The 13707-nt window shown below is 40.9% G+C and overlaps 1 protein-coding gene across 1 annotated transcript in view; it reads right to left on the reverse strand.

Moving 5' to 3' along the window:
* The window catches only part of aox6 (aldehyde oxidase 6), a 32211-nt gene that overhangs the window by 822 nt on the left and 17682 nt on the right, over positions 1–13707 (reverse strand). The window contains exons 14-30 of the mRNA XM_039792553.1: positions 8407–8533; positions 7926–8048; positions 7376–7472; positions 7098–7222; positions 6517–6650; positions 4774–4861; positions 4568–4654; positions 3650–3841; positions 3307–3534; positions 2960–3055; positions 2689–2817; positions 2289–2363; positions 2131–2183; positions 1377–1491; positions 1160–1225; positions 553–741; positions 252–419 (exon numbers count right to left, since the gene is read on the reverse strand). Of these exons, the coding sequence (XP_039648487.1) occupies positions 252–419; positions 553–741; positions 1160–1225; positions 1377–1491; positions 2131–2183; positions 2289–2363; positions 2689–2817; positions 2960–3055; positions 3307–3534; positions 3650–3841; positions 4568–4654; positions 4774–4861; positions 6517–6650; positions 7098–7222; positions 7376–7472; positions 7926–8048; positions 8407–8533 (2092 nt within the window). The remainder of the gene's footprint in view (positions 1–251; positions 420–552; positions 742–1159; positions 1226–1376; positions 1492–2130; positions 2184–2288; positions 2364–2688; positions 2818–2959; positions 3056–3306; positions 3535–3649; positions 3842–4567; positions 4655–4773; positions 4862–6516; positions 6651–7097; positions 7223–7375; positions 7473–7925; positions 8049–8406; positions 8534–13707) is intronic.

Consider the following 13707-nt stretch of genomic DNA (forward strand, 5'->3'; position numbering starts at 1 on the left):
GCATGTGTGTATACACAACATAATATATTGGAGGCACGTTAGCCAGTCCGCCCTCTCATTGTCTACAGCTCTGCAAAAGTTGACTCCGAGTCAACTTTGGGAGAGCGGTGAACATGCGGGCACTTTCGGCCGCTGTCAGCAGACTTTGCTCATACCGCTGTTCTCATAGGGGATGAATTGAAACGCTCCTCTCCGCCGTTATTTCAGCTGCCTGTGGAAACCCTGCGTTTACGGAGTTTCAGCGTTTTTACCTTCTGAGTGAACGGGGAGGCACAGGCCAGACAGGCCCTCTCTGGTGTCGCGGGGCTGTCCAGGGGAAACGGGCCGACTAAACCGGACTCAGAGCGGGCTGCAGCCACGGCGTCTTTGATGGCGAAGAACACGGAACTGCCCAGGAAGAGGGCGGGTTCTCCAATACCCTGCAGAGTCAAATCATACCCAACATTAGGCCCAGTTCAGACCAAACATGGGCCCATACCGTGACCCCTGACCCTGTGAGGAGTAGATGGCGTGGGGGTTGTGGGAGTGTTGTATTGTACCGTGACCCCTGACCTTTGAGGAGTAGATGGCGTGGGGGTTGTGGGAGTCCGGCAGCAGATACACGTTGAAGCGAAGCGGCACGTCGCAGACCGCGGGGATCTTATACTGAGACGGGCCGCGAGTGTACAGGAGCCCGGCGGGGGAAAACTTCAACTCCTCCAGAGTGTAGAGACCCAAACCCTGCAGGAACGCTCCCTCAATCTGAGAGGAGGGAGGAAGGGAAGGAAGGGAGGGAGAGAGAGAGAGAGACAAGGGAGAGAGAGAAAGGAAAGGGGGGGAGGGAGAGGGAGAGGGAGAGGGAGGGAGAGAGAGAGAAATCTTTTTTTGCTCAATGTGTGTCTATTGTAAATCATGTTGAGTACATCAGTGTTTCATTTCTACCTGTGTTCTTAAGGACGATCTTGGGAAGATAATAATAATAAATCATGTAGTCTAAACTAGGAGGGTAACAGACCTGGGGCCTGTGGCTCTCTAGCTTTGACAAAGAGTTTATTTATCATTGTTCAAGGCCTAAAATGTGCGTCATAACCTCTAAACGTGTATAAGTTCAGCGCTTTATTCTGTACATTTCGTCAAGACTTATTCATATTAAAGGTTTCCTGTCCTGGACTAGACCCACCTGGCCAATGTCCATGGAGGGGTTCACACTCCTACCGATGTCCATCACGATGTCTGTCCTCACCACCTACGAGACACAAAACAACGTTCTTTCAGATTGTGAAGGTTTCCCTGGGTTATGGTGAAGGTTCAGTTTGTGAAGGTTTCCCCTGGGTTATGGTGAAGGTTCAGTTTGTGAAGGTTTCCCTGGGTTACGGGGGGATGGTGAAGGTTCTGACCCTGTAGTCTCCTGTGAGGCAGTCCAGCTCCACCTCGCAGAAACACGCTCCGAATGTGAAGTAAGCGTAGGGCCGCCCAGCCATCTTGTCCCAGTCCATGTAAAGGTCCGGGCCTCTGGGGACACACAGGAGGAGGGTAAGGGCTGTCCACACCAAGAACCAGAACCACAACCAGAACCACAACCAGAACTATAATAGATGGGTGGGTAGGTAGGTAGGTAGGTACTGTAGGTAGGAAGGTAGGTAGGAACTATAATTTCTTTTTAAACTATAGTTATATAGTTATTCTTGGTATGGAAATCACTGGATAAATAAACAGATCAAATCAGACTCAGGCTACGTTCCCCCCTCTCATTCCCCCTGCTCTGGTGTTCCCCCCTCTCATTCCCCCTGCTCTGGTGTTCCCCCTCTCATTCCCCCTGCTCTGGTGTTCCCCCTCTCATTCCCCCTGCTCTGGGTTTCCCCTCTCATTCCCCCTGCTCTGGTGTTTCCCCTCTCATTCCCCCTGCTGTGGCATTCCCCCCTCTCATTCCCCCTGCTCTGATGTTCCCCCCTCTCATTCCCCCTCCACGCTGCCTCCTGTTTATGTCCAGTATACCAGGATGTTGATGAGGTATGAGGTTTGGTCGTGTTAGTTTAAACAGAGATTAGTTCTTCTATTGGAGATAAAAACACTTGGGGCACCGAAATCACTTTTGGTTAAAAACTCAAACACTTAAAAACCAAAAGGTGGCGGTGGAGTTTTCAGGCGTACCTGTAGAATCCAGTTGCTGATAAACTGATTTTGTCAAAAAATGCTGCTTTGACCTGAGGTACAAATTAAAGAAATATTTGTTATTTAAAATGCTGGAAATTCCAAATTTTCCACCACAGCAATCTTAATTCATGGTTTCCTCTCTGTTCAAATCGTACCCAACTCTCCCATGATCCTTTGGGGTTCTTCTGCCTGATTGGCTCCAGTCGCTGGTACAGAGTCTGGCAGGCATTCTGAATCAAAGACACATTTAAACTAGCATTATTCTCACACAGAAAATTCAGCGCACTGTTAGCCACAGATGTAATAAAGAAATGGGGAACTGGGACTAGGACCGAAAAATTTTGATATTATTCCCATTTCCTGCCTTTCTACATAAGTTTAGGGACCAAGATGATACAAAATCCAGGAAATAATTAATGTTGATCATATTGATACATTCTGCCAGAAAGAAAAGTACTAAACTACTAAGAAGAGGTCTTACTTTCTTTATTGTTTAATACAGGGGCCTTGAGAGATTCATTTTATAGAGTCAGAAATGTTTACACCCTATCTTACCCGGACCGCCATGCCGTTAGCGTCTGTGCCGTAGGAGGCGGCCGACGGGCAGGTGTTGGGAACCGTGTTGGTGCTGGTTTCACTGATGTAGATCTTAGAGGGGGGGATACCAAGCTCCCGACTCGCCACCTACACAGGAAACAGGAAACAGGAAACAGTGAACAAAGCCCCAGCTGATGTTCATTTCTTCATTTATGGAATTTTAATGTTCTGGACCACCGGGCCGAGCAGGTGGCCAATAAAAGAGGTAGTTTACAGATTGCTTTGTCACCTGTTGCATTTTAGTGTGGAGTCCCTGCCCCATCTCCGTCCCACCGTGAGAGACCAGAACAGATCCGTCTTTATAGACGTGGACCAGAGCTGCAGCCTACACACACACACACACACACACACACACACACACACACACACACACACAGTAGAGATTCATTTTATAGAGTCAGAAATGTTTACACCCTATCTTACCCGGACCGCCATGCCGTTAGCGTCTGTGCCGTAGGAGGCGGCCGACGGGCAGGTGTTGTGCATAAAGTTTAAAAATGAAAAAGGATATATAGAATGTGCAAATATGGAAACAACCAGAAAAGTGGTATCAGTACGAGAGTAAAACCGACAGACCTGGTTTAAGAAGCTCTCTGCGAATGCGATCCCGTATTTAATGGGTACGATGGCCACCCCTCTCTTCTTCCAGCGGTTGTCCTGGTTAAAGCGGTCAGCGGCTCTGCGGCGTGCGGCGTAGTCGCTCTTTCCCTTACACTGGTCCCAGCAGCGCCGCAGGTTCTCCGGGCTGAACTCCAACCCATAGTGGGTGACGGACGGACCCTGGTACATGTTGATCTCCCGGATCTGAAATAAGCGTCAAAAAGATGATGGAAAAAGTCAAGAGAAAAGTGTAAAAAAAATATCGGAAAAAGTGTTTTTTCAACGCTGAACCCTGCAGCGTATGGCGGGGGAATACCACCTGGTCTGCGGGGTGTCCCAGCACCATGGCAACGTCGTTGAGCATGTTCTCCAGGACCATGATGCTCTGGGGCACGCCGAACCCCCTGAAGGCGGTGTTGGAGGGCAGGTTGGTACGGCAGGCGGCGCCGCGGCCTCGTAGGTTGGGGATGTTGTAGGCGTTGTCGATGTGGAGCAGAATCTTCTCTACCACCTGCCAGAAGGAAACTCATGATAACATCATACTTTCTTTTTGTTTGTGTAAGTGACTGATGGGAACACCAATCTCTTAAACTGGTCCAGTATTTAGAGAGAACAATGTGACCGGCATCGTCCGTTAGCGTCCACTAAAAGTTCTGTTGTTGCCGCTGACAGACTCCGATTATTATTCTAAGGGTCTGACAACATTATGGAAAGAGATAGACATTTTTGTTACAGAGTAAGATCCTCTTTGTTTAACCAGCTCCAAGATTGCTATCGCTACACCAACCAGACTCCATTTAAAAAAACTACTTTTAGTGTGTAGAGCCAGCATATTTTCATGTTTATTTCAACCAAACCAGAGTGGTGATTGTTGGAACAGTGGAAAGATGAACATAGACGGCTTTTCATGGTTGTATTTTGTGTCTCTCGACTTTGAATGAAGTAGGTTTTACGATGATAAAATTACAGTTTATTTACATGGAAACTGGTGGGTTAAGCAATAGCAATTTCTCAGATGTTTATATCTTTAAAAAAAGGATCTTACTCAAAGATCCTACAAAAAGGTCTATCTCTGTAGCGATCCTTTCCATAATGTTGTCAGAATAATAATCTTAGCCTGTCAGGGGAAAAAACTTTGAGTGGATGAAAATTGAAGCTGTGCATAACTTACATTGCAGCTTGTTTTGAACGGTTAATCATTAACATCCCTACTTGATATTAAAGCGCTTTTACCCACCAGAGGAGATTCATCCACAGTGTTGCCAGCGTTTGTGTAGTACTGCATATCTGCAGCCATGATCCTTCCATCATTCATGAAACCCACCTGGAACAAACAACTATCAGGTAGCTGAACATCTTCGCTGACAAACAACAACAACTCCGCCATGTTGGATCATCTGATCAAACTGGCTGAAATGAAAGCCAGAGTGTGTGGTTGTATACTTTGTATTTTCCCAGGACGGGGTGACGGGCTCCGCTGATTAGCATGTCCTCTCCTCGCTCCAGGACACAGCGGACCGCACGATTGGTCCTGAACACAAGATGCAAAACAACTTCACATCACTTTTTTATTGTTAAAAGAAAGTTCTCATCCAGTTTGTTGTTGTTGAGTCATTAAAGGGTAACTTTTTTTTTTTCAACCCAAGGTTTTTGTGTCTAAGTGACTGATGGGAACAACAATCTTTGACATTGGTTCAGTATTAAGTGAGATCGCTGCAGTCAGCAGTAGAGAAACAAGCTACAATGTAAGTTAATAGGACAATTGCGTACCTTCAATTTACGCCCACTAAAAGTTCTGTTTTTGCCGCTGACAGACTCAGATTATTATTCTAAGTGTGTGACAAGATTATTGAAAGGATCCCTACAGAGATGGAGCTTTTAGTAAAGAGTAAGATCCTTTTAGTTTAACATGAAACAGCCCCAAAATCTCCATCACCAAACCCACCAGACCCCATGTAAATAATGTGTCTCGCAACATTATGGAAAGGATTTCTAAGGAGGTCGACCTTTCTGTTTAAGAGTAAGATCCTATTTTTAAACATATGAACATCTGCAAAATTGCTATCGCTAAACCCACCCTGTAAATAATCAGTACTTTTATCACCGTAAAACACACTTCATTCGAAGTCGACAGAAACAAAATAAAACCATCAAAAGCCGTCTTGGTTCATCTTTACACTTTTCCAACTATCACAACTTTGGTTTTGGTTGAAATAAACACATAGTTTACCGATTTACATGCGATAATATGTTGGCTCTGTACACACTAAAAGTCCTGATTATTTACATGGAGTCTGGTGGGTTTGTAGATGGTGATTTCGGGGCTGTTTCGTGTTAAACTAAAAGGATCTTACTCTTTAACTAAAAGGTCTATCTCTGTAGGGATCCTTTCCATAATGTTGTCAGACACTTAGAATAATAATCTGAGTCTGTTGGCTGCAACAACAGAACTTTTAGTGGACGCAGACTGATGCTGAACATTAGTCTGTGCATGGTACATAGGACTGTCCCCAAATATTTAATCAATTATTTTAACAGAGTAAGAGATGTTCACAGTCACTCCACCAGGGGAAGCTCTACTGATTTTGTACCTCCTAGATTTAAGAGTAATTTAGGTAAGGAGTCCTTTTTGTATGTAGCAACAAGCCTGTGGAACAGGCTGCCAGGAAATCTGAAGATGGTCAGAAGTTTAGGAGGTTTTAAGCAGGCACTGAAAAAATGGCTCAGATGCCAATCGTAGTATGAGGATTTATTACTGTATTGTTTTATGTATCGGTTTAATATATGTATGGTTTGTGATGATTGATGCTTGACCTGCTGCCACTTGCTCACCCCCCCCACCCCCCCAGGGACCACAATGGAAATAAGCCTCAGGGCTTTATTGTGTTATCCTGACTTTGTTTTGTTTTTAATATATGGTGCATAGTTGTATCGTATTTTATAATGAAATGGGCAAATAAAATCAATCAATCAATCAATCAATCAATCAATCAATCAATCAATCAATCAATCAATCAGTCCTGTAGGGTTACGTTACAGCCCGGTTCACGGCTGCCGGTTACAGCGTTCTCGTTCAATACTGGACCCATCAGTCACTTAGACACAAAAACATGGGGAAATAGGGTCCAGGTAAAAATAAAAAGCCAAAGTTACCCATATTAGCATATTCAGTCCATTGTGACTTACTTCCACGCAGCCACAGCGGTAATACAAGCCAGCGTCGCCGTTTTAACGACTTTCCCGCCGAAAGCTCCGCCTATTCTTTTGACGTGACAGGTGACTCTGTTGGACGGGATGCCCAACGCCTCCGCGATTGCATCCTGCGGTGAAAACAAAAATGGTTAGTATTTCTAACGATGCATTCTCACAGTCTGATACTTCAACAGTTTTACCACAAACTGAGACTTTCTTCACTCGCTGAATTATCTTTTAAACTGACAAACATCATGATGTGTAATCCATGGCTTCATGAAAAACAGGATCAAAACATTATCGGTCTCTCCCCGTTCACTACCGGACACATTTTTACTGAAATAAAGTCCCATGGCTGTGGACACACCGACAGGACTACATCTCATCTCCCATCATGCTTTGGGTTTCTGTGACAGAAACATCAACAGGACTACATCTGCGTCTCCCATAATGCTTTGTGTTCCTGTGACAGAAACATCAAGTTCAGGTATGGGATTCCGTATCGGGAAGCTGAAAATGGTTTGTGTATCTCCAGTATTTACAGAGTTCATATTTCCGTCAGAGTTTCTGAGTACCTGAGTTCCCGTCGGCCACTGGGTGGAGACGTAAGCGTTGAACTCCGTCTCCTCGCCGACAGGAACTACCAGCATGCTCTGGGTCTCCATGTAGAAATGCTCCTGACCGCCCATCCGAAACTCTCCTGTGGAAACAATCACACAACGCTTTGGGACCAACGGGACCGATCCAAAAGCCTGCTTCCGTTTCACACAGGACGTTGAATGCTACAGCGACATTATTAATATCGGTTCAGTTTCTTGTAATTGTTCACAGATGTGAATGTTTCAGACTTTACCTTGATGAACGTGATCCACAGTTTTAAAGGCTTCGGCCACATTTCCTTTCTCAATCATCCTCCGAGGCTCAAAGAAGGACGACTTCTCGCTGGCTTCCTGTCACAGGGAGACACACCATAAAGAGCTGGACTGTGTACATCCACAGAAAAATAGTGCCGTGTGTTGGATCTGTTGTGATGACTGTAAAGGGCCGTCCACACCAAGAACTAGAACCAGAACTGGAACAATGTGAGCATTTACACTGCTGGAAGATAACGTTCTGCAAACAGCAACATCAAGATCACTCCAGCTGATGATAATACATCACAGCAGACGCTGCAGCGTACGATTACAGGAATATCTGTAGTATCTAATATCCTACATATGTGTGGATTCGAGTACATTTTATGAACCAAAAAAGTCTGCCGGCGGTCCCTGGGGAGCCGACACCGCTACCTATTTTGTCTCTGCATACATGTCCCGGGACCTCTCTAGATAGGTTGAACCCAAAGTTATAGTTGTGGTTCTTGGTGTGTAACGGCCTTTAGAAGCCAGCCTGACTCCACCGACCTCTACGGTGAACAGCGGCTCCGGCAGGTCTTCGTAGCCAATCTTCACGGCGGCTGCTCCTCGTCTGGCATGCACCCTCGTATCAGCGACCACCGCACATATCATCTGGCCGACGCACGACACCTGCAGGAAAACACCAAGGGGGACAGATAAATACTAAACAAGACGAGGGTTTACACCGGACATGGCTTCCACTGGGACCTGGAAACTGAAGGACATTTCCAGAACAGCAACAGAAATATTATTTATTAAAACAGTGATTAAAGCTAAACTCACAGCTAAAGTCACAAAGTGCATAACAATGACATAGATACATACACAGATAGACTTTATGAATCTCAAACTGGAAAATGACTGTGTCACAGAAAGACAGATATGTATAATATCAAATATAAAGCAACCAGCTGCCATCAGTCTGTGAAAAAGGACTCCTGCCACCGGGCTAAACAACTTTTCTGGTATACACACACTCGCACTGTACCTCGGTCTCAGCGAGCAGCACCTCTTCATAACCAAACATTTTGCGAACTTTCTGGCCGGGAACATCTTTGGCCGTGATGACGTCGATGACCCCGGGAAGCCGCAGAGCCTCGCTCACATCCAGCCCTCTGTGGGATAACCGAAACATTTCATCAAACCAGAAGAGGTTAAAAAGAACATCCTCCCTTCACAGTGCTGGAATTTAACTAGGTACATTTACTCCGGTACTCTACTTAAGTATATCTGTCTCTGTATAACTGTATCAGTGTATCTGTATAACTGTGTCAATGTCTCTGTATATCTGTATCTGTATATCTGTATCTGTATATCTGTATCAGTGTCTCTGTATATCTGTATATCTGTATCAGTGTCTCTGTATATCTGTATCTGTATATCTGTATCAGTGTCTCTGTATATCTGTATATCTGTATCAGTGTCTCTGTATATCTGTATCAGTGTCTCTATATATCTGTATATCTGTATCAGTGTCTCTGTATATCTGTATCAGTGTCTCTGTATATCTGTATCAGTGTCTCTGTATATCTGTATCAGTGTCTCTGTATATCTGTATATCTGTATATCTGTATATCTGTATCAGTGTCTCTGTATATCTGTATATCTGTATCAGTGTCTCTGTATATCTGTATCAGTGTCTCTGTATATCTGTATATCTGTATATCTGTATATTTCATCTGTATAGTGTTCTGTATATCTGTATATCTGTATATCTGTATATCTGTATCAGTGTCTCTGTATATCTGTTATCTGTATCAGTGTCTCTGTATATCTGTATCAGTGTCTCTGTATATCTGTATATCTGTATATCTGTATATCTGTATCAGTGTTCTGTATATCTGTATATCTGTATCAGTGTCTCTGTTATCTGTATATCTGTATCAGTGTCTCTGTATATCTGTATACTTAGTGCTGTATATCTGTATATCTGTATCAGTGGCTCTGTATATCTGTTTTGTATCAGTGTCTCTATATATCTGTATCAGTGTCTCTATATATCTGTATATCTTATCATGTCTCTTATATCTGTTAGTGTTCTGTATATCTGTATCAGTGCTCTGTTATCTTATATCTGTATCAGTTCCCTGTATCAGTTTCTGTATATCTTTAGTGTCTCTGTATATCTGTATATCTGTAATCTTATATCTGTATATCTGTATCAGTGTCTCTGTATATCTGTATATTGTATATCTGTATATTTTCCTCTGTATCTGTATCAGTGTCTCTGTATATCTGTATATCTGTATATCTGTATATCTGTATCAGTGTCTCTGTATATCTGTATATCTGTATATCTGTATATCTGTATATCTGTATATCTGTATCAGTGTCTCTGTATATCTGTATCAGTGTCTCTGTATATCTGTATCAGTGTCTCTGTATATCTGTATATCTGTATCAGTGTCTCTGTATATCTGTATCAGTGTCTCTGTATATCTGTATCAGTGTCTCTGTATATCTGTATCAGTGTCTCTGTATATCTGTATCAGTGTCTCTGTATATCTGTATCAGTGTCTCTGTATATCTGTATCAGTGTCTCTGTATATCTGTATCAGTGTCTCTGTATATCTGTATATCTGTATATCTGTATATCTGTATCAGTGTCTCTGTATATCTGTATCAGTGTCTCTGTATATCTGTATCAGTGTCTCTGTATATCTGTATATCTGTATATCTGTATATCTGTATCAGTGTCTCTGTATATCTGTATCAGTGTCTCTGTATATCTGTATATCTGTATAGTGTCTCTGTATATTGTATCAGTGTTCTGTATATCTGTATCAGTGTCTCTGTATATCTGTATATCTGTATCAGTGTCTCTATATATCTGTATATCTGTATCAGTGTTCTGTATATCTGTATAGTGTCTCTGTATATCTGTATCAGTGTCTCTGTATATCTGTATCAGTGTCTCTGTATATCTTATATCTGTATATCTGTATATCTGTATATCTGTATCAGTGTCTCTGTATATCTGTATCAGTGTTCTGTATATCTGTATCAGTGTCTCTGTATATCTGTATATCTGTATATCTGTATATCTGTATATCTGTATCAGTGTCTCTGTATATCTGTATCAGTGTCTCTGTATATCTGTATATCTGTATCAGTGTCTCTGTATATCTGTATCAGTGTCTCTGTATATCTGTATATCTGTATCAGTGTCTCTGTATATCTGTATCAGTGTCTCTGTATATCTGTATATCTGTATATCTGTATCAGTGTCTCTGTATATCTGTATATCTGTATATCTGTATCAGTGTCTCTGTATATCTGTATCAGTGTCTCTGTATATCTGTATATCTGTATATCTGTATCAGTGTCTCTGTATATCTGTATATCTGTATATCTGTATCAGTGTCTCTGTATATCTGTATATCTGTATATCTGTATATCTGTATATCTGTATCAGTGTCTCTGTATATCTGTATATCTGTATATCTGTATATGTATATCTGTATCAGTGTCTCTGTATATCTGTATATCTGTATATCTGTATATCTGTATATCTGTATATCTGTATCAGTGTCTCTGTATATCTGTATATCTGTATATCTGTATCAGTGTCTCTGTATATCTGTATATCTGTATATCTGTATATCTGTATATCTGTATCAGTGTCTCTGTATATCTGTATATCTGTATATCTGTATCAGTATATCTGTATATCTGTATATCTGTATATCTGTATATCTGTATCAGCGTCTCTGTATATCTGTATATCTGTATATCTGTATATCTGTATATCTGTATCAGCGTCTCTGTATATCTGTATATCTGTATATCTGTATATCTGTATATCTGTATCAGTGTCTCTGTATATCTGTATATCTGTATATCTGTATATCTGTATATCTGTATCAGTGTCTCTGTATATCTGTATATCTGTATATCTGTATATCTGTATCAGTGTCTCTGTATATCTGTATCAGTGTCTCTGTATATCTGTATCAGTGTCTCTGTATATCTGTATATCTGTATATCTGTATCAGTGTCTCTGTATATCTGTATCTGTATATCTGTATCAGTGTCTCTGTATATCTGTATATCTGTATCAGTGTCTCTATATATCTGTATATCTGTATCAGTGTCTCTGTATATCTGTATCAGTGTCTCTGTATATCTGTATATCTGTATCAGTGTCTCTGTATATCTGTATCAGTGTCTCTGTATATCTGTATCAGTGTCTCTGTATATCTGTATCAGTGTCTCTGTATATCTGTATCAGTGTCTCTGTATATCTGTATATCTGTATATCTGTATATCTGTATATCTGTATCAGTGTCTCTGTATATCTGTATCAGTGTCTCTGTATATCTGTATCAGTGTCTCTGTATATCTGTATATCTGTATATCTGTATATCTGTATATCTGTATCAGTGTCTCTGTATATCTGTATTAGTGTCTCTGTATATCTGTATCAGTGTCTCTGTATATCTGTATCAGTGTCTCTGTATATCTGTATCAGTGTCTCTGTATATCTGTATATCTGTATCAGTGTCTCTGTATATCTGTATCAGTGTCTCTGTATATCTGTATCAGTGTCTCTGTATATCTGTATCAGTGTCTCTGTATATCTGTATATCTGTATCAGTGTCTCTGTATATCTGTATCAGTGTCTCTGTATATCTGTATATCTGTATCAGTGTCTCTGTATATCTGTATCAGTGTCTCTGTATATCTGTATCAGTGTCTCTGTGTCTCTGTATATCTGTATCAGTGTCTCTGTATATCTGTATATCTGTATCAGTGTCTCTGTATATCTATATCAGCGTCTCTGTATATCTGTATATCTATATCAGTGTCTCTATATATCTGTATCTCTGTATATCTGTATCTGTGTCTCTGTATATCTGTATATCTATATCAGTGTATCTGTATCTCTGTATATCTGTATCAGTGTCTCTGTATATCTGTATATCTATATCAGTGTATCTGTATCTCTGTATATCTGTATATCTATATCAGTGTCTCTATATATCTGTATCTCTGTATATCTGTATCAGTGTCTCTGTATATCTGTATCTCTGTATATCTATATCAGCGTCTCTGTATATCTGTATATCTATATCAGTGTCTCTGTATATCTGTATATCTATATCAGTGTCTCTATATATCTGTATCTCTGTATATCTGTATCAGTGTCTCTGTATATCTGTATCTCTGTATCAGTGTCTCTGTATATCTGTATCAGTGTCCTTGTATATCTGTATCAGTGTCTCTGTATATCTGTATATCCGTATCAGTGTCCTTGTATATCGTATCAGTGTCCCTGTATATCTGTATCAGTGTCTCTGTATATCGTATCAGTGTCTCTGTATATCTATATCAGTGTCCCTGTATATCTGTATCAGTGTCTCTGTATATCTGTATATCTGTGTATCCAGTGTCTCTGTATATCTGAATATCTGTATCAGTGTCTCTGTATATCTGTATCAGTGTCTCTGTATATCTGTATCAGTGTCTCTTTATCTGTATCAGTGTCTCTGTATATCTGTATCAGTGTCTCTGTATCTGTATCCAGTGTCTCTGTATATCTGTGTATATCTGTATATCTGTATATCTGTATCGAGTGTCTCTGTATATCTGTGTAGTGTCTGTATATCTGTATGAGTGTCTCTGTATATCTGTATCAGTGTCTGTATATCTGTATATTATCTGTATCAGTGTCTCTGTATATCTGTATCTGTATATCTGTATCAGTGTCTCTGTATATCTGTATATCTGTATCAGTGTCTCTGCCTCTGTATATCTGTATCAGTCTCTGTATATCTGTATCCAGTGTCTCTGTATATCTGTATCCAGTGTCTCTGTATGTCTATCAGTGTCTCTGTATATCTATCTGTATATCTGGCATATCTGTATCAGTGTCTCTGTATATCTGTATCGAATGTGTCTCTGTATATCTGTATCAGTGTCTCTGTATATCTGTATATCTGTATATCTGTATCAATTATCTCTATTATATCTATATCAGTGTCTCTGTATATCTATCAGTGTCTCTGTATATGTCTGTATCAGTGTCTCTGTATATCTGTATATCGTATCAGTGTCTCTGTATGTCTGTATCTGTATATCTGTATCAGTGTCTCTGTATATCTGTATCTGTATCCAGTGTCTCTATATATCTGTATATCTGTATATCTGTATCTGTATATATCTACTTATCAGTGTCCACCATATCTGTATCAGTATGTCTGTATATCTGTATCAGTGTCTCTGTATATCTGTATCGATGTCTCTGTATATCTGTATATCTGTATATCTGTATATCTGTATATCTGTA

The sequence above is a fragment of the Perca fluviatilis genome, chromosome 24, assembly GCF_010015445.1.
Source record: "Perca fluviatilis chromosome 24, GENO_Pfluv_1.0, whole genome shotgun sequence".
NCBI classification, from domain to species: Eukaryota; Metazoa; Chordata; class Actinopteri; order Perciformes; family Percidae; genus Perca; species Perca fluviatilis.